The sequence below is a fragment of the Agelaius tricolor genome, unplaced genomic scaffold (genome assembly GCF_023055355.1).
Source record: "Agelaius tricolor isolate 1412-34295 unplaced genomic scaffold, bAgeTri1.0.p SCAF_1, whole genome shotgun sequence".
Taxonomy (NCBI): Eukaryota; Metazoa; Chordata; class Aves; order Passeriformes; family Icteridae; genus Agelaius; species Agelaius tricolor.
The window spans coordinates 66,463,768-66,490,326 of NW_027269261.1; the positions used below are offsets into that span (position 1 = coordinate 66,463,768).

General features: G+C 43.2%; 1 protein-coding gene across 2 annotated transcripts in view; it reads right to left on the minus strand.

Moving 5' to 3' along the window:
- The window catches only part of SLC35F1 (solute carrier family 35 member F1), a 226,108-nt gene extending 199,617 nt beyond the window's left edge, over positions 1-26,491 (minus strand). The window contains exon 1 of one of the 2 annotated variants that reach the window (XM_071438019.1): positions 26,048-26,491. In XM_071438019.1, the coding sequence (XP_071294120.1) occupies positions 26,048-26,250 (203 nt within the window). In that variant the 5' untranslated portion in view covers positions 26,251-26,491. Of the gene's footprint in view, positions 1-9,600; positions 9,823-26,047 lie in introns of those variants that run through there. The other variant, XM_071438029.1, reaches the window with a different exon arrangement.
- Positions 26,492-26,559: the final 68 nt, after the last annotated feature.

Sequence of the window (26,559 nt, forward strand, 5' to 3'; positions counted from 1 at the left end):
TTTGGTTTTTTAGACATGTGAATCTTGGCCAAATTAGAGCAAGTTTTCACCAAAAAAAAAGTGGATGGCATCACTCAGCCTCCACACCAATTCAGTATTAAGGTCTCACTGAAAGCCCTAAAAAGGGCTCTGTTGATGGGAGATCCCCATTAAAATTACAAGAATTATTAAGTGACATAAGTCTAATACTCACTGCTGCTTCTCCATAACACAGACACTCACCTAAGCTTACCTAAAATTGATAGAAATTACATCTGAAGGAGCACATTACCTATTAGCAACATGGATTAGGTCTGCCAGATTTCCCCAGTAACTCACTCACCAGTACAGGAAAGATCCTCATCTGTCTCCAAGTATGAGGCAAAACATGGGTTTATTTTTGCTGTTCAGAGCAGTAAGATTGTATTAGCTGTACAACAGCCCAATATTATCACACAGCAAGGCAGCATGAAATATAGCAGAAGTACAGGGGCTGAAAGAAGGAAATCAATGGGTATTTAAAACACCATTTAGTTGATTTACCTATGGCATGAAGCACTGCCATTTAAAAATCTCTCATGGAGATGTCTCTTCTCCAAATAAATGCCTGTACTGAGAAGATTATTTACTAAATGGCTTTTAAATGCTGCCATTAAAAGAAACACATTAAAATCAATTAAAAGGTTTTATAAAAACACCAATCTTCTTTTTCATTTCCTAAGCTCTTGCCATCATCATTTCACCCTTTCGTACTCCTGCTAAAGCCAACAAGGTGCTCTTTCCCAATTCAAATAGCACAGAAGGAACCACATTCTAGCTATTACAACAAAATCTTGTTCTAGGCACCAATCAGTTGCTCCCAGGTAGGGGAGTGGGTGGGTGTATCTGGGGCACTTTCTTTTAACTTTAGGGCTCTCCTGCATAACACAAATTTACCTTGTGTATGTGTTGGGGAGGAAGTAGACTGACTCTCATCAAGTAAAATTTGTCAAAGATTTTTGATTCCCCCAAAAGACAAGAGCAACCTATTAATTTGGGAGTGGAATGCATCCCATTTAACTTAAGTCTTAAAAGAAAAAAATACTTCTAAGGTCACTTCTCACTCTTCCACAAAGAAGAGGGGAAGGCACACGTGTTTATTAAAAATGCACCTAAAGTCAGAGCTTAGAGTACATAAATTTAAAACAAACAAAAAAAAAAATCACACTGGCAATTTGTCAATGAAAATTATTCAGCTGTCAGCACTTTCCAGCTTACAGGAATAACTCATGTTCCTGATTGTGACAAGTCTCCTTCAGGTAGCTGAACTTGCTTAGGTGAAAAACACAACATTTGCATCAAGAAGAAAAGATGTTAAAACTGATGGCTTCACCACAGCTGGCATATTGAGATAGCAAAAAAAAAAAAAATGGAACTTTCCTTTACACTTATTTCTTCTCCATCTTTTTTTGCTTTGGCAAACCTTTGGGGAACTAAAGTGTTCCTCTTCTCTTCCAGCAGGAAGACATATACTCTACACAACAGTTCTATATCTACAACAGAAATATGTCTACAAGGAAAACTTCCCAAGCGTCCTCTATCCATCAGCACCATGAGGCTGAAGGTCAAAGCATCATGGATTCAGGCCCTACAACAGTGGGGGGAAAAAAAGAAAGAACAAAGAGGGAAGGAAAAAAATAATACAAGCTCTGTGTTATTTTTCTGCTTAGCACATGAAAAAGAAGCAGCCAGAAAAGGCTCAAAGGAATAAAATTTAAAATTCCATTTAAATCTCAAACTAATTTAAGAGTTCCACTTGCAAACCTCAGAAAATCGTTGTGTGTTGAGAGTTGGTGTGGTAATTTGAAAGACATGCAATTCTCCATTCATAGCCAAGCAGTTGGATTATCTGCTTTGGAAGAAAAATTCCACTCATTCACAGCCTTGGAGCACAACTGGGGCTTCCATAAGAAATAATAATTAGAGTAGGGAAAGTGAGATCTCAAGACGGTGCTTCTCTGCTAATTCAGTCAAATTTCACCCATTTGTTCTAGATGCAATATTTGCTCACAGGCTGGTGGCAAAGAAACACATACCTCATACTCAGTTCATTTGTTGTTTGGCTGCAAGGATATTACCATTGTTTCACATTTGTGTTTGGGGGTAAAAAAAAAAACCCAAACAAGACACTACTTTTTGTCTGGTAGGTTGCTGGGGTCTTTTTTAATCTTTCAAAGCAGCCACAAAATGCTGTTTCACTTCCTCATGCAGCAGGTCTCTGCTATGTTTCTGCTTCCCAATGCTTGTAACTCTATGGAAAACTCCTCAAGGGCCCCCAAGTTCACGCAGTGTTTTGTGATATACATTACTTTAACACAAGTGATTTAAAACGTGTGAAAAATGCCAATCCCTTGTTTTTAAAAATCTTAAAAGTTTAATGATAATAAAATGGTCATAAAAATAGCAATATTATTAGAGGAACAATAATTTGGACAATTTGAATTAGGACAATATGAGACAATAGAAACAAAGAGTTACGGACATCCGGGTACCTTTTCTGGGCAACATAAGCCCGAAAAAGGACACTCGTTAACAGATGATTAACCCTTAAAAAAATATCCTGTTGCATATTCATACATCTCATACATGATGCATAAATTCCATTCAAACACAGGATTCTGTCTGGTCATCGACAACTTCTTCCTCTGAATCCTAACAGCCTCTTTAGGCCTGAGTGAGGCAGGAAGAAGTTAGTTTCTTCTGATAAGAGGGCAATAAATTCTTTTTCTCTGCAAGATTTAAGTGTCCTGTGGCTATCTCGCTGCAGGTCCTTTCTTTAAAAAAAAAGGGTCTTACCTAGCATAGTTTCTATTTTAACATTTTGTTACAACCTAAAACTATATTTAACACACTACTTAAGAAAATTAATACAGCATAACTTTCTAACATAACACACATAATATTTCTTTTAATGTTTAAGAAAAGCCAATCATAAAACACGCATTTTTCACAAAAAGTGATCCGAAGAGGCAACTTCCCAGCGGCTTCGACTGGGAGGCAAAGGGCCGGGGCGGCGGAGTTTGGCGGCGGCCTGGATGCGCTTGCACAAAGGCACCACCGCGGCTCTTTCAGGCGGGGATTTCTCAATGAACCCAGCGCATTCCAGGCGCCGCTCCCCGCGTTGCCGGGCGCCCATTGAGGCTTTCAGCGCCGCTCAGGTGCCACCAAGGAGGGCACCGGGGCACTTCAAAGGGGGGCGCTGCAGCGCCGCCCTCCTTTTGAAATGAGCTGTGAAAAATGCGTACTGTAGGGCTGGCTTTTCGCAAGTACTAAAATGAATGTTATATGTCTCGTGTTAGAAAGTTATGCTGTATTAATTTTCTTAAGTGGTGTGTTAAATATAGTTTTGGGTTATAACACAATGTTAAAATAGAAACTATGCTAGGTAAGATACTTTTTTTTAAAGAAAGGACCCGCAGCCACCTAAATCTTTCAGAGAAAAAGAATTTATTGCTCTCTTACCAGAAGAAACGAACTTCTTCCCGCTTCGCTCAGGCTTGACAACACCGTCAGAATTAAGAGGAAGAAGTTGATGATGATCAGACAGAATCCTGTGTTTGAATGGAATTTATGCATCATGTATGAGATGTATGAATGTGCAACAGGTTATTGTTTTTAAGGGTTAATCCTCTGTTAACATGGGTCCTTTTCCAGGCTTATGCTGCCCAGAAAAAGGTACCCAGACGTCCGTAACTCTTTGTTTCTGTTGTTTCACATTATCCTAATCCAAGTTGTCCAAATTATTATTACTCTAATTGTATTGCTATTTTTATAACCATTTTATTCTTATTAAACTTTTAAAATTTTAAGAACAAGCGATTGGGTTATTGGGTTTTTCACATAAACCGTTAAAAATAAACATATTTTTATGTTTAAAAATATTGAAATATTTTAAGGTGCATGTGTTCAGTACTCAGCACATTACCTGTGTTTCAGTACTCCTCAATCTGTCAGATTTTAAATAAGTGTCTCTTTGTATGCAACAGAAGGGGTTAACACACAAACCAGAAAGATGTAACTGAAGAGAATAAGGCTTAAACTGACTGACACTGACCTTTGAAGCAGCGACTGTCGGAAGTTCCCACTTTGTGGACTAATGGTTAGGTGGTGAGATAGATAGTTAGCTAACCTTGCTCCCATGTATGAAAAATGTGGGACAGATGTGGCCATGCGCTCTCTCCCAGCCAGCAGCACCGCCCAGGGCAGCCCCGCTCTGTTCCCCGGCAAGGCCCTGCAGGGGAGGCCAGCCTGGGCTGGGATGACACCCCAGTCCCCATCACTGCTCCAGGGGAAGGGCGAGGACAGGGGACAACCAGAGCCCACAGCGCAGGGTCTGGTGCCTGCCCATGCACAGGGTGACAACCCACACTCCTGTGCCAAGGGAAACAGAATGGCACGCCACAGCCACATTTAGACCTGATGCTTCTTATACAGATCCTTCATCCCTCTCTTTAATAACCCTAAAATGTCAGTTTTGACAAAGAGCTATCGATATCAGAGCTACAAGGGATGTGTTATATCATCTGTACCTCTCTCTTCCTCCCATCAGCAGAGAATTATTTCCTCCAAATGGGTTTGGGAGGGCTTTCTGTGATTTAGTTTGGATGATACCTCTTCTTCTGAAAGATTAGTCCACATACAAATAGACATCTCCATCGAATCCTGCTTTCTACTGCCTAGTTTTTGTATCTATCCTGCTAGTTCTAATTGTCTTTTTTGAGATGCTCCAAAAGCCTTCTGCTACAGCACAGAAAGAAATAAGACTTTCAGATTTTGTCCCTTAAAAATAAAACTAAGTAGCACATAAGGTCAGTTAGTACATGTTCTTTCGCATCCTTCGGTGTCCCTACCAGAAAATAAATATAACCTTTTTTTCTAAGAGCACAGAGAGATGGGGCTTCACAGAAAAAATGATATCACAAAAACTTCTAGTGAAGAGAGCAAGGAAAAAAGTTAATTAAAAACTAAGGAGCTTTGGGGGGCTAAATCAATCTTTGACATACTGGAGGGTACAAATCTCTTTCAATGCATTTGGGGCTAATTTTTATTCTAGATCAGCCACCAAAATTCAACTCAAAATAAGGAGAAGTAATATTTTATTTAGGAAGTTAATAAATCTTGTGTTAAACTTATTGCTATAGCACAGGGTGAACAGGCAAATTTTGTGGTGAAGTTAGTTTTTGTGAGTATGCCACACCACCTCACACAGAAACCAAGACACTTGGGAATTGTATTCTGATTTTTTACCTTCTTCAGACACCACATAAGATGGAAGTGTTGATTTTTCCAAGCTCTGTAGGGCCAAACACTGGAAGTTTCACTACAAACACGTGTTTTTTCTAACCTGCTCCACATGATCTTTATTTCCTATATGCCGAAGACAACCTTTTTCAAATATTTAAAGCTAAAATTTCAGGTTCATTAACTGCAGTTAACATGAATTTGCCAACTCCTGTCTTTTTGTTCAAACAACAGTCTGCCGAAAATTTCTGTAACCTGAAGTCTGAACCCCAATCTAGTTTATCTGGGCTTATGAATACACATGTTAGTCTATCATATCACGGCCAGACCACTGCATTTGTAGATGGTTATTTCCCTCTGACAAGGGAGAAAATTGTGTTCCATCTCTGAAGCAGTAAAGATAACAATGCCTCAGAAATGTGGAGCTGAGGCATGGAACAGAGGTTTCCACAAGTTAAGGAGGATGTGGATGTGTTGCAAAGTAGGCAAAAAAATGTTCTTGCAGACACATCTGGATCTGAGGCTAGACAAAAACCTTCTGTCCAGGTTTGTTTCACTGTTACCGAGTCAACTTTAAAATGTAAAAGCTCTAGAATACTAGAATGCTCATAGAATACTCTCAATTTGACTTCTGTTGAGAGGGTACCTTCTACTTAAAACCATGGAGGTCATTGTGGCAAGCAATTCCAGTGGCAAGAAAACTGCAGGAAGGCAGTGAAGCTGTCAGCAGAATGGCTTTTCCCGGTTTTGGGGTGGAACCATGTGCATTTATGTGGTCAGTTAAAGCAATGAATATTTCAGATTAAATCCGAGAATACCTACCCAGCTGAGCCCACTACTAATTTAAAAAGTCATAGCAGTCAAGGGATAATTGTATATAATCAGGCCATGCCAGCAAACAAGAAGGCAGCTTATTTACAGAGACTATTATGTTGGCAAGAAAGAAAGCATTACCAAAATTAAACTGATAGAGAACTTGATGCCAGTATTATACATAATTCAACAGCATCCCAATTACATTGCCCTTTCATGTTTTTCTGAGCTTGTAGTGAGAGATAGAAGAGACTCTTCCATATCTGTGCCATGGCCTTTCTAGCCTCTTGCTCTCCTTGCCAGCCAGTATTTACAATACAAATTAGAAGCATCTATAAATATCTTTCCTGCTTTTTTGGTTTTTTTTTTTTCATTAAATAGTCCAAATCTCCTGATGAAGGGCTAGTGTTTGCATCCCAGGGGGAAAACCAGCAGCAAACCTAGAAAATGCCTTGCTCAAAAGGCAGGGACTGCATGTCAGAACATGGGTTAAAACTAAAGCTTTTTTTCTTTGTTCATACTTCTGCATTGTAATTATCCCATTACAGCATTAATCTTTCCAGCTACAAATAGCTGATTTTATGTATGCCCTTGCTATGCTAAAACTGCTCTTCCACAAGAGGAGATGCTGTGCCTCACCAGATTTTTTCTGCAGCTGGAAGATTCATAGCCCAGAGCAGACCAAGCCAGAACAGGAGTGCAAAGCCCTGCAGGTGATGACAAGTGAGGCTGCTGCCACACAGATATCATTTGCAATCCAATGGTCGCCACATCAGACAGTTTCCATTGCAAAAAATCAAATCTTAATGTAAGTTTGCTTTTATTTCAATTAGACACGTTGCTTTTATAGGACATTCTAAACAGATTAAAGCCACAGGAAAACAGACCCAGCTCACTTCTGCTTCTCAGAGCCCCTTCAAGCCAACACATTTAAATAGGGCCAAACAACTCCATGAGAGCCCAAAGAAGTTGAGGGAAAGATCACAGGCTAGTGACTCCTCCCAGCAGGCACCAAAAGCCACTGAGCTATTTCTGTCTCAGAACCCTGAAGTACTTTCCCCAAGAGACCTGAGCATCTGACCCTTGCCTAAGAATATCTTCCTCTGAGAGAAGAGCAAGAAAAAGAGGCAGTCAGTCTGGGGAGAAGAAAGAAGGGGAAGCTGCAGGTGAAGGGAACAGCAGCCACACAGGGAGCAGGGGAAAAGGGACAACTAACTAGTGCTTCACAAAAGACAAAGAATTAAAAGGACAAAGATAAAATAAAATTGTTTCCCAGGGCAGATGGAGCTGGCACAATGCTGCTAAAGCCACCCTGCAGGAGCAGAGCAGGGCCATGGCTGGCAGCAGTGACAAGTGGCAGCAGCAGCTCCTGCCATGCACCATGGTGGCTCCTGTCAGATGTCCAGTGGCCCTAAAGTGTTGAGAACCCAGGGGTTTTAGTAGTGAGAACTCAGGGGGTATCAAACAAGAGTGAGTTTCTTATTGCATTGCCAGCAGAGGTAAAGAAACAGCTGTCTGTCATTCTGCTGGGTTTCAAGGTCCTGCAGCTGGAGAGCACTCTCAGCTTTCTGCCATGGCCGCATCTCCTCCCAGCCCCCAGGTACAGTCCCACTGGGACCCAGAGGAATGTCACCCAAGAAAAGCCCCAAGAAAAGCCCCAAGAACCCGGCCCACCATTTCCGACAAAGGGGAGTCCTGGCACTGCAGTGGATGCAAGAAGAAGAAAAGAAGGTTCAGGACTTCTGAAGGATACTGTAAGGATACACAGTGATGGCTGAACAGGATGCACAACAGCAGAGCCTGTAATCACAATGATGTACTCAAGGCAAGCACTGCTCACATACACAGGGCTGCCTGAAGCAAGAACCCCATTGTAATATTACATTGCATTAAAGGGGGAAAAACCCAAACAAACACATTGTATTGGAATAAAATTAAAAGATACTGGCTTGAACTGAGTTTCATGGGAAAAATGGAGCAAGAGGCTAATAGTTTAATAGTCCTGGCAGCAGTATGGGTGTGGGCATACCCAAGTTCACAACTTTGGATCATCACAATGCAGAGCCACTACACATATGACAGAACTGAAACCCTTTCTGTCTCACATCCCCAGCAAGCCAATTCCAGATGCCAAGATGGGGCTCTGACTGTCAATGGCAAGGGAAGGCCAGAGGATGCTGGTTTTTTCTCTGAATAGTACCTCCAGGGCTATTAGTAAGTTGAACAGGCACTACCTCAAAAACACCACCTTGGGGCCTTTCACAGTCCTCTGCTGACCAGGAAGAATGTAGTCTTGAGAAAAGGTTTTCCACCATGAAAAAGAAGGAAGGGAGTGTACTGCTATTTAACTGGTTCTTGTTCTTCCACACAGGAAAGCTGATCCTGGAGGATACAAACTGAATAAACAAGAACTTAGCCTGAAGGCCTTGAGCAGCAATCCTGCACACTTCCAGTTTAAAACTCTTTGATAAGAGAAAGAAGTAATGGCTGCAGAGCCATAGACTGGGGGTTAGGTCCATTTCAGTTGCTTCTCTGGCTTGACCTGAAAGTTCTGAACGATTGCACATATTTGCCATATACAAGATGGAACACAACTATTTCTTCAGCCATGGCTTAATTATCAACAGTAGTACCTGATACTCCTCAAGTACTGAAATTACAAATGAAAAGCAAGCCAATATTACACACCTATGATGGCAGATGGCACATTCATGTCTCTGTGACCAGTGGGACAAAATTAGTCACCCAAAACTAGGATACATAGCATGCACTGAATGTATACAGCTATTAATATTTCCGATAATCAAAGTTACCTAATCTATTTTAGCACATTTGATTCTGATGTGACATACCAAACAATACCAACATCTTGCCCACTGTCTCCAGTAAAAGCAGTTGTAAGTTTCCTCAGACATATATATTGTGTATATGAATGTGTTTGTATCAAGGTGACATTCATTAAAAAAAGAGAGACTGTGCTGAATTGCACCTTTCCTTTTGTTTTAAGGTTAAGAGAGAATATTGTGCATTTGATAACTTATCCCTTTAAACTTGTTTCCCTTCATGGGGCTTCATTTTGGGTTTTTTTTTTTGTTCTTCCCTGAGAAGGAATATTAAAGGTAACAGAGACTTTAATGCCTTCAAGGAAGAAAATAAACTTGTCAAACTTCTGGACATATTTTTCCAACCATTCTAATAATGTACTGAGGGAGTTAGGACTGTCTTTCCAATGAAAAGGGCTTTAACCTACAGGAAGACTTTTAAGAATATTTGCATTCACTGCTGTTCAGGTTTCTGGACTAATGACAGGGGAAACATCTATTTCTCTCCCCTTACCTAGGCAAACAGGCAAATACAGAGCACAGTCTTGCAGTAGGTTGAGACACCACAGTAATTCCCTGTTCCTCTTTTTTAAGGTACAAAGAAAAGCCCAAGACATATACATTAATTGCCTAGTGCAAACCTTCCAGTAAAAACAAACAAACACAAAAGAGGGCATGCACACCTCTTGAAGACTATACTACTTACATTTCCCAGGCACGCACAATCTGCTGGTCACATGAAGATTACATGCACAGAGCTGGAAGGCACCACATCCCTGTCTATTTTACAGTTGCTCTTCAGAAAAAAATTCATGTTTCATCATGCTCAGGGAAGTGAAAGCCAGTCTAAAAGCATATACCAAGTTATTCTTGCTTTTTTTACAAGTAGGAAGCAGAAAACCTCTCCATCCCATTTTTCAGGGTAAAAGCAAATAAAGGTGCCTGAGGAGCAGCTTTAACTAGTCTTTCAGGCAATTTACAGGGATCTGTAGTCTGCACCAGCCCTTAAAAGACGCGATTAATTGTCATAGCAACCAGGGCATGGAACCACACGCACTTGGGCTGGGATACAGGGACAGCAGTGTGCCCTCTTACCCACACACGCATCTCAAAAGGGTACCGGGCTCCTCGAGGGGCTTCATTGTTCGGGCACAGTTAATCCTCTATAATAGACACTCTTAACCAGGCATGGGGGACTCTCCCCTTACTCCCCCTTCCTTCACAGGAAATATGGAAACCATGGTGCTGCTGTGGCTGTGGAGGGAGGCTGCATGTCGGGGGAGGAGGAGGAAAGGAGACAGTTGGACAGGCAAAGGAAACAAAACTGGGGATTATCGTGTACTTTGGGGTCCAGCTAGGAATTCATCTTAAGAACTGACGCACCACTTTTTCCTGCATTGATAACATATTTTCTTTACTCCCACCGTAAGTCTTTCATCTTCTTTCCCTCTTTCAGAAAAACACCATCAATGAGTTTATTAAAAACAGACAATGTGGTTATAGCACAGCACACCTGCAAGCTAGTTCATTGTCTATCTCTGCCTACATAAGATCAGAGCCATGGTCATCAGGGACCCAAAACAACAAGAAGCAGGTCCTTCCCTACATGATAATTTATTTTTATGCCACAGAAGCATATCTGAACACAGACAGACAAAGTAAGTTTTTGTTGTGTTGCATTTCTCTACTCCCAACAAATGGGATTCAAACACTGGCAGAATTTACCTGAAAGCTTCTTCCCTAGCTTCCTGCACATTCATTTTGGTATCAAAACACAAATGGCTGTATAATGGCCTGTAGCAACGTTGCTGGGTTTGGTGGTATTTCTTGCATGGTTTTGCTTTTTGGGGGTTTGTTTTGTTTTTTTTTTTTCCAGGGGTGAGAAGGGTGATGTGTTGTTATTTTGTTTTCTTTAAAAATCGACAGAGCCTGTACTCCTACTAATAGACACCTTCCCAGTCTGAAGATGATCACTCCCTTTTCCTCCTTACCTATGCTTTTGGTGCTCTAAATACAAAAAAGCTTTGCTTGCTGCAGGAGAGAAGAAGTTGTTGTGAACTGATACTTTGGAACACTATACAACAGTATTGCAAGTGAAAATACAACAGCTAGGAGGACACTGGATCAATTTGGGAAGCAGGACTAACAGAGAAATGCTTCCAGAAAACTATCTATGTCAGTACAATATTGTGACCATTCCCCAGGTGGCCAAGTTGGTGGATACCTTGCTCTTAAAGAATTATTTTGGTAACTGAAGTTACAGGATTGCAGATCAGAGGCAGTTTTGGGAAAGCTTGTGCATGGCTGCTGGCTCCAGGAAGAAAGAGGTCAGGGAATGGCAATAAGCCTCCAAGATCACATCAGCCAAATAAAAACAGCAATTCACACTATAGCAGAATGCTATCATGCATCACATGCCATCATGGAAAGGGAGACAATCCAGTTCAGTGGCCACCAATTTTGGCCACTGCTGATTGGGCTATTTTTCTAGTCAGCCACAGCAAAGAAGTCACTGCACACCTTGGCAGGAAGGCAGAAGTGAGTCACAAAGCACACAGGAGCACTGCTGCACACCAGATATAATGATGACCTGCTGAACATGTACCTGCTCTTTTATTTACTGTGAAAAAGAACCTATTTTGTGGATAAGGCTCCCCTTCCATTTTCTATCAACAGGGAAACACAGAGCACACTTACAGTAAGGCTTTTCACAAATGCTTATCCTCACTGAACTCAGCCTTGCCTAAAAACAAATAAATTTAACCTGTAACAAAAAAGACTTGGGCTGCATCACACCTCTACCATCACCTCCAACAGCAAGTACTTACACATCTAACAGCACACATTTTTCCACCACCCCATTCAGAATCACACTACCTGATCTCTGGCAACCTTCTTTTTCCTCTCTGCGTATACTCACACCTCTTCCCCCCTACCTGAGGGAGGAATTGGCTACAGCTGATTGTTTACCAGCTGTCAATAGCCAACAGGTCTCACATGTGTTCATTTCATCAGGAACATCACACTAAGGTTTGCAACAAGAAGGCAGGAGGAAGCTGAGGATTTTGGCAGTAAGTAGTTAGCTCAGGCATGATATTACAATACAGATGAGCCAAATAAAAAGCTTGAGGTCATAGAAAGGTATACTTTCCTTTCCTTCTTTCTAGTTTCTTTTACTTCCCATCCCTCTTTTCCTCACCTCCTCTGCCCTTGCTCCTCCCTGCTCACAGCTTCTTTCCTTCCATCATCAGTCCAGGCACTAGTTTAATCAAAAGTTAGCCAAAAACCCATCTGTGATTTTAGTGATCTGCCTGTGACAAAAACCAGACGTGACTTAGCAAAAGCAGAAGGAGTAATTTGGCCAGGACAAGGAAGAGACAGAAGTGCAACCTCCTTTGGCAGCTCATGATATTCTGTTATGAGCAAACTCATTCCTCAGCCTTAGCTCATGTTCATCCTACCTAGCTGTGTAAAAGGACTGAGAAGTTGAACCTTCACATGAGGTAACTTATGACCTTCTCTTAATAATTTCTAGGTATCAATGAAGGAGTGATGGATTTGGAAATGGTTTCTTCCCTCCACCACTGCTTCTATTTTTTTTAAGTCTCCTATTAAACCAAATCAATATGTATGCATGTGCATTATTCATATAGTGCACATATTCACATTGTAAGTATCTCAAATAATAGTCAAGATGCAAGTCTCAGAAATTATTACAAGCCAGTCTCTAGCACATTCTTAGCTTTGTCCCTTTTGTTAGCAGAGTTTCACACACAACATGATGAGCTTCAGCTCTTCACCAAATGGTTGCTCTCTGCTGCCATACACATCTCCAAGGAAAGCAGTGTAACTTGTCTTTGGAGGCAGGAAAAAGGGTTAGCTCACTAGCACACTTTCTAAGCTCTGTGGTGGCAACACCCTTTGTGTCTGGGTAACATGGCTTGTGGGACCACCTCCAGTGTCAGGAGAATTCCAACTGCCCCAGACTCCACTATGTACCAGCCTCAGAATCTGTGTGTGTGTAGCCACATGATAAAAAACTACACTGGAAACACAAACCAACAATGGCAGAAACTTTTCCCCATTTTTATCCCATTTTTTTTCCTATCTGAATCAAACCACCAACCTGTTTTTCAATGGTACCGTGCAAACAGTTCCATCAGAAAAACAAATGGGAGAAGAAGCTGGGCAGGGTCAAGAATAAGAACAAGAAGATAGGAGTGGAGCAAAGAACTCTTCTGCCACCTGCCAGAGCCTCATTCTGCAGCCCCAAATTCACCTGACACTGCTTTCAGTCCCAGGACACTTCAGGTGCTCTTGTATTTTGAGAGAATGTACCTGAGGTCACTTAGATGCTTTGGAAAGGCCATCTGTTCCTCATCTCCCAATGCCTACGTGTATTGCACACATTAATCATTTTGCTTCTTGGCAAAGTTTGCCCATAAAGTTTCAGAGAAGCACTATAGTAACTGCAAACCAGATGTTTCTGAGTACTATGCTCTGTTTTATAGCACTGTGTAGCATTTCATAAGCATTAACTAATCAACAACTCTTCCAGGTAGTTAAGTTTAAGTCCCCATTTTACAGGTGCTGAACCAGACCCAGCGAGGTTGAGAGATTCACCCAGGGCCAAAAAAACCAATTGGTGTCCTATTCTAGACTGTAAATCAGAAGCTACTGTATGTAACTTCTCTCCAAGACCTTACAACACAGTATTTCCCCTCATCTGCTGCTGCAGTACAGCTTCTCCTGAAAACAAAGCCTACCCCTCCCTGTCCTGCACTGCACACGTTGGTAAAGCTGCATTTTGTCCACCAGCTGTCCTGTAGCTTTTAGTCTTGCTTAGTCTTAGCTTTTAGTCAGGATGACACAAATCATTCTGCTCTGGCTTTGGTCCCAAAACCCACAGCTGGGTCAGGCAGACAGTATTCATGGAGCAACTCACCACTTTTTTGACTCTGATGCCTACTTATATGATATTTTTGGGGTGATTTTTTTCCTCCTTTATCACCTGGCTGATCCTTTTGTGCATGCTGTGTTTTGTTTATCAGACTTGAGCTTTTAATGCCCAGTAACTGCAGTGGTGCACAAGCAGCAGCTACAGCAGCAACAGTTAAATACAAACCAAAAATTGGTCAGATAAGAGGCATACTCAGTGAATCCAGCAACTTTAACTGGAAAATAAGAAAGAAAGACTGTCTGGAGAAGAGTGAGTTTTACAGAGTTTCACCTCACAGATCAAACATTATCTCTGTGTTGTATATGCAGCTGCTGGAGATTTCTCTGCCTAAATGTCTGGTGAGCTGCTTAGAATTGCATTTAAAGGCTGGGCTGAGACCAAACAGTCTCTGCAATTCTCTTCCTGAGAGTTACAGAACATTTCTGGTCCATCCAGAGGAAGGACGGACATTATCCCCAAGCACCACTGGAGCTGTGATGGGAATAGAAATGCTAGTGTTAGGACTGTCTGAAGACTTGTCTCTCCCTGCCATCAGTGCTGTCTACCAGTCTTGAATTGCAGCAGGGGCAGAAGTGATCAAACAGCTTTCTTACCCCATATTTCTTCTGGACCCCACTTCTTTTACTTCCCACCATGAGCTTTCCACAGCTCAAGCTCTGGGAGCAAGTGAATGAGCTCCACATCAGTTGCCCATTTCAGCTGTTCTTTGCAACTGCTCCTCAGCCAAACACTGCTGCTTCTGAGAGATAAATGCATGCATGGCCGCTGCTCAAAGGGAAACATGCAAATACAGCACATTTGGCAGGCAGCTTAGGAGAAGTTACATTTGTACCTTTGTTCCCTCTCCCTCTTTGGGCCTGCCACATGGAACAGCAGCCAAAATGCATCTCAAAGATTAGGTCTGGTCTCACAGCCCTGATTTTGCACACCTAAGTTACGGCTAGACTCAATGATTGAGTATGATCATGACTCACTTGAAGCTTTATGCTTGGCATTTTGTTCAAACAAGTGCCCAGATAAATGGAAAAAATAATCATTAAAGGCAAAGGAAAAAGACAAAATTGTTGGAGTGTAATGCTTCACAATAAATGGCAGCTAAATACTCTTGAGTGTAACACTGTTTTGGATGTTAGTAAGAACATTCATAAATGAGGAAAGAAATTGGTATTGATTCTGTGGGCTCATGTCTCAATACATCTATAGGTTGTAATGTAGGGATAAATCTAATAAATTAATCTGGCTGAGTAATAATAAGTTCCATTAACACAGTAATGCATACCAAATCAATACTTATGGACAATTTCAGACATCAAATTTAACAGAAATTCTTCTACAAGTTAGAATTACCTAGAATTTATTTATTTATAATGGGAAGTTGATTTTAGGTAACTAAAAGATATTACGTGCTAACACACAGTCACAGACAGAATTTTTCAAGTGAATTACTAGGGAATTACTTGGTGTCTTAAACTCAAGTAACCTCTCTAGAGCAGGACCAACTCTGTGGTTAACACAAATCCAATGTAACTATTTCATTTCTGGCAACCCTTCAATCACCATCATGGCACTGCATCTTACCTTGACCACTCTGTCTCAGTCCTGGAGTGCATTTCTGCTACTGCACAGTTGTTCTGTTGTCACCATTATGTTTAAATGACAGAAAACTTGGAATTTTCCTTTTCAGTTCCAGTAAGAGGTGCCTTCATCCGTGAATGACAACCATCACACCACCTTGCCCCTGTGCTTCTATGTTAAATCCTCCAAATGTTCTGGAATCCACTGAATATTATTGAAGACATGACTCCCCCACCAGAATGGACCCAAAAATAAACCCCTTAAGTATACTGTCAAAAATTGCTGGTGAGCACAAGCAAAAAGCAGCTTTGGCAGAAGAATGTGAAGAGGCAGCAATGGAACAAGGTCTCCAGGGCTACCCACAGGTGCTGTCTGCCCTGGCACAAGCTGGACAGCACCTCTGCCAATGCTGAAAGTCCTTTTTCTACAGTGTCCCACTCAGCACATCAGGCACCTGACAGCAGAGGTCAGGTATCAAAATCTGACTGGAAGTTACCTGTGCATGTCTGATAGGTTGTGCAGGAAAAGGAGTGTCCTGGGGTGATTTTTTGATGCTGAATTGTATCCTCATTCGTCTGTTTAGCCCAGAAATTAGTTATGTGCCTTTAAAACTAGATCTGAGAGCAAAGTGGGGGAGAAGGAGAAGAGGTGGAATTTTTTCATGGTGTTTTCAAAAACACAGAGATAAGAGCTTCAGCTTTCCTTCTCACAGACTCTTGTCTGCAGCATGGACAGACAGCAGGAGAGAGCTCTCCTTTGCCATTTTAGTTATTTTTTTTTAGCTAGCTGAGGCAGAAAAGTTCCCTGGGCTGTGGCTTTTTCTTTTCCTGGAACTGTTCAAACCTGCTCTGGATGAGAAACCCAGAAAACACATTAGGAGCTCACACCGGTGTCCAGGGCCCAGGGCACTGCATTCCAGCACCAGAGGGACTGAGAGACACTCAGTGAGCCAAGAAACACCCACAGAGGACCCTCTCTGACCTACAGAAGGACTTTCTGAATTTGCCATCTCTTCAGAACAGCGAGAGGTTTTATTGTTTAATATTATTCATTTTTTATGCTTCTGAATACTTTGCTTGTTAAATAAAGCTTTTTCAACTTTTCTCCCGAACAACTGGGGGGAAGGGCTGCTGAATTTTGCCCTTTAGGAAATCATCCCTTTGGAAGTTCCCTTCCAGATTTGTCCCAAACCAGGACAAGGAGACATTTCAGTTGATCATTAATTATATTTGGGTGATGGCTTTTTCCCCACTATATGGGATGAAGCTTGAAAACTTTTTTCTGTCTAAGGGTACTTAATCCTCATACCCAGCCTGATGAAAATTATATCCACAACATTAAAGTTTTACTTCCTTCAAGTATCAAATCACATACCCATTAAAATATTTTCCAGCTCACTGCTCAACTCTACCCATCCTACTTGCCATTTTCTGTCCTTTCTCACTTTCAATCTACCCAGGACAATCCCTACAGACCTCAATATACTGGCAGGAGGGAGTTGAAGAAAACATATTCAAAAGCATTTCATGTCTGTAGCAGCAGCAGCAGGAAAGAAACCCATAGTTTCATTACAGCACTCAGCTTCAAGTAAGAAGAGATTTCAGAAGGCAAATGGCCCAGATCAGATGGCAGAGGCCACCAGAAATACCAAGCTGTTTAAACTCCATAAAATACCAGGACTTAAAATAATCACAAGGTAATTAATTTAATTTTAATAAGTATTTTCTAGCATTTGTCTCACCATCATAGGGCAAAAAAAAAAACCCCAAAAGATCCATGCAGAATAATATTTCACCCTGGGAAAGCCACAGAGGCACCTGGGTAGATAAAGACTGAAATCTTGCTAAAAATCAGAAAGCATCGTACAGGGTACAGCTTATGCCTTATCCTTCCTTGGAGCATTTGCCCCCTACCTTTCAGTGACTCACTTCAGGCCTCCTCTTGAAGAGTTAGACATCTACCTCCTCTCTTCAACAAAAAGGAGAGAGAATTCCCCCCTCTTCTACCTTGCAGCCACCACTCCTATTCAGCCCAGCCCAGCTCCCTCAAACTCCCCCTTCCCCTGAAAAGCTCTGAGACAGCCACCTCAAGGCTACATTAAGGACCAGAATTTTAGTCATTAGGCTGGAGAGATCCAGGAGTGGAGCTGTGGAGCTCTCTTCTGCTTTGAAGAGTTGATAAAGAGGTATCAGAGCAGGAACAAACCCTGGCATCTACCTCCTGCAATGTCAACGGCTTCTTCTCTATCTCACTAAAGAGGGGGAAAGACTTATACCCCTCTTAACTCATATTCCATTTCTACCAAATGGAAAGAAGGAAAAGCCAACTCCCATCAAAAAACACTCGCCAGACGAGAAAACTAACAAGAATAAATATGGCCCAGAAGACAGCATCCTTTTAAAATCAGTGCAGCCGAATTACATACTTCTGGACACACACACAACAGCTCCTTTGACAAATGAACGCCAAAGAGGACTAAGTAAACTAATGGACATCACTAAAGATGTTTCAAATTTTGTTTTCATTCCATTATCAGCTAATACTGGCTTACAGGTTGAAATTAACACTAGGGTTATGGTCTTGTTATTGGACATAAATTACTTCATTTATCTGTATTAGAGATGCAGCAATCTGTTTCAAGCATGGCGTGCTTTTGTAAATGAGCACCTTGAAGCCTGAAATGCCTTGGAAGATGAGCTGGGGAGGATGGGGGGGAAAGCATCTTCTAGTTGTAAACTTTCAATTTTCAAAATTTCTCATGTTTTTGCATCAAGACAAATCCATGACCTTTTGAGGTTCTTCATCCCTAGGGAACCTCACAGTACTCACAGCTGCCTTCAGGGATGCAGCAAAGCAGAGTTAATCATGGTCTCCTACATAAGCACTCCCACCACCAGATTACCATGAAGTCTTACTTGCTCTCCAACCAAAAAAATCTAGTGTGGACATAAGAAACCTTACTAAAAACAGTCTCAAGAAGTCTCAAGAAAGACCAATCCTTCTTGAGGATTTGACTTGTCTATGTTTTCTGTTAGGAAAAAAAAGTTGCAGCAAAAGAGAAGATTCACCATCCAGCTCCAAAGTTCCTATAGGTCGCCACAGTTCCTACAGGTCAGACCCATCTGAAAGTGGAGTGAGACCTCTCATATTACATGGGGAAAGGCAGTGTAAGGAAGCAAAGGTGACCACCACACCAAAGGGAATCTGAAATTATGGACTGAAGTTACTGTATCAGCTATAAATAGAAGACTGGCTTAATAAGCATCCCTATTTTTTTACTGTGGAGCCTGCATGGCATCACTTGTGGATAGACCATTCTGGTGAGAACAAGGGTCACCCACCTCCTCTAGGATATTATTTGGTCATCCCCGTGTGCCATGGCACTTCCCAAAAAGCCGGCACACTCCCTGCAGATCTAGGGCACTGTGCTGCTGTATGGGTGTGCTCACCCAGCACAGCCAGGCTGTGGGGATGCTCCCCCCTGCACTGAGGAGAAGGTGGTGCATGGGAGTCAAACCTGCTTCCTCACTCGTTTGGTGTCTCCGAGAAAAATGACCTAGAGTGAAGATGTATTGAAGAAATGTTTTCTTAAATCACTAGAGGAACCAAGTCGGAGAAAGCTGAAAGACGAACTTCAAAACTTGAAGTTTTCAGTAAAAATCTCAGCTAGATGGATGACAGACATAAATAAGCACAGACAGGTAAAGTAGGCAGTTCACAACATGAATCTCAGAACTACCAATACTTACACACTTTACAGTCATAGCAATTTATGAGTCCCCATACAGCTGTTCTTGCAACAGGTGATTTCAGCTCAGTTTGAGCTCTGCTCACAAGCCTTTGAGCATGAGACCTCTGTTGTTGTTGGGCTTGGAGGCTAATTTTTGTAGTTTTTAATGTCAAGCTTCTTCAGCAACTTCTTTTTCCTCAGCTTTCCTGGTAATTAGCCCTAATCAGTATTCAAGTGCTAATCTGTCAGGCTATCTGCTGACTTAAAGGAAGGGAATACCTCACTAATAGCCCCAGTGTTTCCCTCTGCCTGCAGAAACAACCCCGATAAGGACAGAGACTCCAGCCATCTCCAAAGAGACAGAGCCACAAAGAGCCCTTCTGATCGCTGCTGGCATCTGGCCTTCCCCTCATTAGCACATTAAAGCTGCTCTGTCCATCCCATAAGAGCCACTCTGTCCATTCCTCCCGCTTTCTCTATGGAGCCATTTATGGTGCTGCTCCTTTGAAACCCCCCTAGTTCAAGAGGCAGTAACCCCTCCCCAAAGCCCACAGCACAGCCAGTGTCAAAAATTCCCACTTACAGACAGGCACCCAGTAAGGAGTGGCATTTTGAGTGTCATAGGTAGACAGAAGACACCCAACATATTCTGCTTTGCCGAATTGCCCCTCCTAGGGAAATCTTTTCCCACTCAGTACAGGGACGGTATGGTTTGAATTACAGTGCACTTAGGATATCACATCACTTCAAACAACTCCTACTTCAGAACAGGACCAGCTAGGCTTGAATCTCCAAAAGTGCAAATTCTCAGGAGCAAAACAAGGCAGGAGGGACAAAGCTTCCCAATCCTGGCTTCTAAACCTGTTAAGAAATGACACTCAGACACTTTGAAACCAAACTTGGACAGCTTTTCAGTGCATGCTACATCAAAACCATGGAAGCTTTTTGTACTTTAGCTGTTCTTCACCCCTAAATCAAAGTATTTTGGGTGTGCTATGGCATGCCAATAAGTGTGCATTCACTGAAATAAGTTGTTTGGAGAAGAGGAAGAGCATCTTTTGCTCCCATTATTTCCCTTATGCACCCTAATCATTGGGAACACAGCTAGTTTGCAGAAGTTGTTTGCTTACAAAATGGCGATTACAAGCTAACTAATGAGAAAAGGAAAGAATGGACAATTTTTCATCACTTCATTTCTTTATGCTCTGCCAGGATGCTTTCCAACAGGCAGATATGACCTTCCCACTTCCTCAACCAAAAAGAATAATACTAACAGGCACAAGAAAGCCAACCTAGTTGCTTTATTTATGCTCTGATCTCATTTTCTTTGACTTACTTCAGAATGGTATAAATATTTTTACCTGAAAGGAGAACTGTGGCTATCTGAATTGAACTCAGGCTCATCTTTCTACAGTCACTGTGATTCTGGGTGGACTTTGAGGAGCTATTTGTACTTTTTAAGAATAAAAATCCCAAAGGAAGCAAATTCTTTTGTTTTGAAGAAGAAAGGCAAAGCAACTGAAGGCAATGAATACTCACTCTTTTTTTGGATTCATAAATGATATGTTTGATCCTTGACTTGCTTTTCATTAAGGAAAAATGCCATAAATTATTTGGTTTGTTTGCCTTTCTGATCAGTCAACTGAAAGACATTTTTGCTTTGGGGCAATGAAACATATCATCTCAATTTTATTATTATTCAGCTCCAAGTTCTTTTTAGTACATAAAATCCCTATGTCTGATTTATTATGCAGGTGCATGTTATTAGGGAAAAAAACCACATTGGGTTATAGCTTTCAATGCTTGCAGTGCCATTTAAACAGCTCCCATCCCCGAAGAATTAGTAGCTTTGACACACAGGTCAAGTTCAAAGTTAGTCAGCTAGTGGGCCAAATTTCCTCAACTCCAGTATCAGGGAGGAATTTGGCCTGTAACACACTAAAAAATCAAGTTTTACTGAGACTGAACCCAAACAGACAGACTTTCTTTCAAAAAGAATCTAAATTGTTTTTCTTCATATAATTTTGTTCAGTACATCACTACCTAATTTAATGAATTATACCTATTAGAAACATTTTTCTCTTCCTTTTCCTAAGACAGGAATTAGACCATGCAGTGGCTTTTATATAAGGCCGAAATTTACTTGGCAAAGTAAATAAGTGAGCAAAGAAGCAGAGAAAGTCACACTGCTCCATAGATAACTTTTGCAATTCTCTAGTGCAGAGAACAAAGCTATTTAAAAGATGAGATGGGACTGAATGGCTGAAATAACTCTTATATTCCATTTTCTGATTCAAGTTTAGTATGTCTCTAATATTCTGATATGATTTTTAGGAAACTTCTGAGAAACACAAAGTGCCATTCAGCAACTGCCAGCAAGAAAAAGCCCATCAAGACAACCTTGAAACAGCAAGATAAAGCACAGCCAGACTTTATAACTCGTATTCCTTAAGGAAGCTCTAACAGATAGAAGTGGGTAAACCCAGAAAAATGCATGTGCCATCCAGCTGTCTAAAAAAGTCCTTGTCAAGGAAAGCAATACAATAGCAGTGCCTTAGACATGTCTCTGGAGACCTGAGTTCATCAACATGGCTATGGGATTTTTTATTTCTAGGAATAATCTTGTTTACTTAGCTAAAAAAACTTTGTCATAGTACCTAAAGATATTAACTCTTTTTGCTTGCAGAAACTTTATTTTCTCCCCTGTTCTGCTGCCCAGGTTTACAGAGATAATGTCCATGTATAAGCAGGTATCTTGCTTGTTGGCTTTCATTTAGAGACAATTTGCAAGAATCCCCCAAAGAGATTCCTTGGCAACCTGCTCCCCCTGTGTTTCAGCAATGTTTGTTGTCTGTCCAGTCCTCTCAAGAGATGATAACCACACTTCCCAATGTGAGATCAACCTGTAAATTAGTTCAAAAGGTTTCGGGGACCACAGGTGAGTCTCTGCCCTTCAGATCACCCAGGGAGTGCAAGAAAGGGACACAAGCCGCCTCTTGTGCTGGAATACAGCCAGATGGAGCAAGCTGGGACCACCAACAGGTATCTGAAATATGTAGGTGATTGCTGGGGCACAGGCACAGAGAACCACAGAACGCCAAACCACATCATTTATTTTCTATCTCCCCACTAGAGGTGGGAGTCAATGAGGAGCAAGTAAGTCACTGCTTATTAAGTGGTCTTCTACAAGCCGGCAGAGTTTGTGGATTCCAATTTTGGCTGCACAGAAATTTGGGGAAGCAAGTAATCAAGCAATCAAGCAGCCATCATTATTCTTGCTCCTCCCAGCAGCATAGCAGGGCACCATCAGTCAAGGACACCTGCTCAGCAAATGTCACAAGGCAGGTACCAGGCAGGGCCCTGCAGATGGGATTTATGGACCATGGGTGTGAGTCACAGGTCCAGGAACATATCTGCAGCACAGCATTTCCCCTTTGAGCTGCTACAGCAACTCAGAGCCATCCTCTCCCTACTCAGAACCACAAAATCATTAAGGTTGGAAAAGACCTCCAAGATCCTGGAGTCCAACCATTAACCCAGCACTAGCAGGTCCACCATTAAACCAGATCCCTAAGCACCACAACTGCTTCAAGGATAACAGCAAGTTTGACCCTTTGCAGCAGGTCCTGTTCACCATCACTGGCAGCCCAGAATTTATACACAAACTATTCCAGTAGGTCCCATAACTGTGCTCAGCATCTCCAGTCCTTCGTTATTCTAACTATTCACTTTTTTGTTTTAATTACTTTCTGCTTTCTTGTTAGGGACTTTTGTCAGTGTTTGCTGTGATCACTGAGATAGACTTTTACAGGCAGCCAGCTCTGCTTTCAGTGTTTTCTCTCCCAAATACCCTGCAGGGGTTGTTCCAGTGTTTCTCTATTACCTTGGGATCTACTGAGTGAACAGAGAGGAGAGGTTGGAAGGTGAAGTTAAAATAAGCTTCCATAGCTTGGAAAACAATTTCAATTTGGTTTAATTGTTTAATTTTAATTCCTGAATTGCCATGGAAGGCAATTTAGGAATCAGAAAGTGCCTGGGTAATGGAACTGCTACAAAGAAAGTGAGAAAGAAACAATGATCAGTTTCTGCTGGTGTCTGTGTCCTTTCTCCTGATGCCTTGTTTCCTCCTTGACCACACCAGAGTCTGTCCCTTCCCTGGGCACAGATTTCTTAGCAGGGCCTCTTGTGACAGGACAAGAGTTTCAAATTAAAAGATTAGATATAAGGAATAATTTTTTTATTATGAGGTTGGTGAAACTCTGAAAGAGGTTGCCCAGAAACAATCAGGGTGAGGTTGGATGTGGCTCTGAACAACCTGATCTAGTTGAAGATGTTCCTGCTGATGGCAGCAGGGGTTGGATTAGGTGACCTTTAAAGGTCCCTTCCAACCCAAACCATTCTCTGATTCCACCAGCCAAAAGCAAGTTTCTGGCAGCCCCAGTTGTTGTCAACATTTTTATATTGATGCCTGCCTGAAGATCCCCTACTTTGTGTAGCAGAAAACAGAGGCACAATGAATCAGTCAGGAACCTTCCACTAATGGGTGTCAAGCAAATGGTGCACACAAAGTATAGATAGCACAGAGAAAGTGTTACCCTCTTCCAGGGGAAAAACAATTGGAAAGGCCAATGTTTAGTTTGTTGGGGTCTCCCACTTCTTTAGGGATATGGCACACATGTTTCTTTCTTTCTCACATGTATTTTCAGACTATTGTTTCCATAGAGAATGAAAATATAAACACTGTGTCAGAATTCATTTAACTGTATCAACAGAAATACTTATGAAAGCTGTGATGTTTCATGGAGACATCAGTTCCCATGTAAAGTTAAAAGAAACTTAAGGAAATCTAACTTTTGAAAAATTTCCATTGATACACAGTGTGGGACTGGCTAAGAATTAAAACACCTCAGTAACATGTCTTCTCCTTCTCCACAAACCACATAAATTTGGAAAGATTTTACCCTTATTTCATGTTTCAGGAGGAGGTAAGAACACAATCACGAAAAAAAGGGACTGACTCCTGTTCCTGTTCCTTAGGCTGCTCTTCTGTGCTATGTGAGATCTCATTTCTAGGTTCAAGTTTATGAATAAGAACAAACAGATTTGAATTTCAGTCACCAGAGCAAATTTCTATCCTTCCCCTCCTTAAAAAAAAAAAAAAACCAACAAAACAAAACCCCACCACAACCTAGCTACCTAGGTATTCTCATTTCAATCATACAATCATATATAAAGAACAACAAATACTGATTTGACATTTTATCTACAGCTCAGTCATATGCATGCATAAGCCTGTTAACTGTTTAAACTGTTTGAATTAATCCAACACCTCCATGAAGACTGTGGTCAATCTGATGACTCCCCAGAGGTCATTATCACCACCCTTGCCCAGGAGAGCCTACTGCTTTTGTATCTGACCTCTTCACCACACCGTCCTGTTTCTCTTGGTGCCCCTGGGAAAAAAAATCTTTTCTCTAGTGTCTTGTTTCAGGACTGACACACACCTCAGGATGACCAAGCAGAAGGAGGGCGGGATCTTGCAAGCACAGGACGCCTAAGATGACACGGACTGTCGTGTTAAGGAATTGAGCCAATCTTTCAATACGGAGAGTTGCAAAATGCATGAGGTACAAGAAAATGTGTAACTGAGTTGAAGCAGCTCTTACTTGTTTCAACTTCTTTTCAACCCTTGTCATGCTCAAATAACAAAGATGAGTATTCCCTCTGTCACTGAAGCTTTGGGGAATTCTCCTGGAATGGTAACAGTTAATTAACTGCGTGTAATAGGGATGTTCTGGGAGCAAATAGCTTCACGTATTTTTAACAATGTAACACTTGTAGGAATTGTAATTGTTTAATATTTAAAAGCTTCATCTTCAAACCTAACACACCCATTTAGAATAGCTGGGTTCAGTAGCTCGTCCATGTTACGTGAATCTGAAACTAAAGCCGGGACAATGAGGCCAAGGCTGGTACGCACCATCCCATTGCTGCAACCGCTCTGTTCAGCACGTAAGAGTCAGAAGTGATGGCTCCAGCTGCCTTTTCAGACAGGAGCCCCTTCTGGAGAAGAGCAACCAGTTAGGCTCTGGATGGACTCTGTTTGGTAGTAAAACCCTCTGCCCTCATCAAATGCAACGCAAAAGAAACAACCGGCAGAGAGGGGAGCGCAAAGGATTAACTAAGATGGTTCCAGCGTTTTCTTGTGCCTTCGGTGAAATAATTTACTCCGAGTACCCTGCAGTTTTCCCATCTTTGCACTGACCGCTCTGAGCCACACGCAGGGGCGAACGGAGCGGCTCGCCTCCCGCCAGCAGCCCCAGCGTGCTGAACCGGGCAGAGATCCCACACGACGCCACCCGGCACCCCGGAGCATCAGGCCGCGCCCGGCCGCCGCTGGCGGACCCCGGCCGGGAGCCCCGGGAGCCCCGGGGGCCGCCCCTTCCCCGCCGCCCTCTCGCCCGCGCTCCAACTTCCCCGGGCTGCGGCAGCGGGGATGCTGCTGCCTGCTCCCGCCTGTCCGCGACCGGCCGGGAAAGCCGGAGCCGGCGGCGGCGCGGGGGCTCCGCTGCGGAGGCTGTGCCTGTGGGCACGGCAGGTGCCACCGGCACCGGCACCGGCGGGGAGGGCGCGGGCTGGCGGCTCACGCCGCCGCCTCGCAGGCAACAATGGGCCGGGGGAGGCTCCGCGCCGTCTCTACCTTCCCGCCCGGGGCTTCTGTGGGGAAAGGCGCTGCCAGCCCAGCCCGGCGGAGCCGAGCCGAGCCGGGCCGGGCCGGGTCCGGGCTGGGTCGGGGCCCCTCCGACGGCGGCCCTCGGAACCTGCGCGCCCCAGGGCGAGCGGCACCGTGCCGTGTAGCCAGAGCCCCGCTCCATCCCCTGGCCTCACCTGTTCAGCACTTTCCTGATCCTCTGGCGCACGCTGGAGGAGGGCGCGGAGATGCCACTCCTGCCGCCGCCGCTGCCGCCCTCCGCCGGCAGGTTCTCGATGGTGGCCACGACATGGCTGGGCTGCGGCGAGTGGTGCGGCGGCGGCGGCGGCTGCGGCGGCGGCGGGTGGCGGTGGTGGCGGTGGCGCTCGGGGGAGAGCATCGCGGCGGGGCTGCGCCTCAGCGGAGAGCGGGGCGCATCCCGGCGGGAGGGCGGCGGGCGCTGCTGCCGCCGGCGCTGGCTCCCTCGGCTTCCGGGCAGCTCCAGACCCTCGCCCGCTCCTCCCTCACTGGGCTGCCATGCAGCGAGGGGCGGGATGCTGCCGCCGCCGCCAGCGAGTGCCGCTCACGGCCGACGAAGTGGCAGCAGTTTGGCGACCCTCCTCCTCCTCCTCCCACACCCCCCGCGCCCAGCCGGTGCCTCCCCCCGGCGGAGCCGCCGCCGCTGCGCCGCCTCGATCCCCTTTGTTCC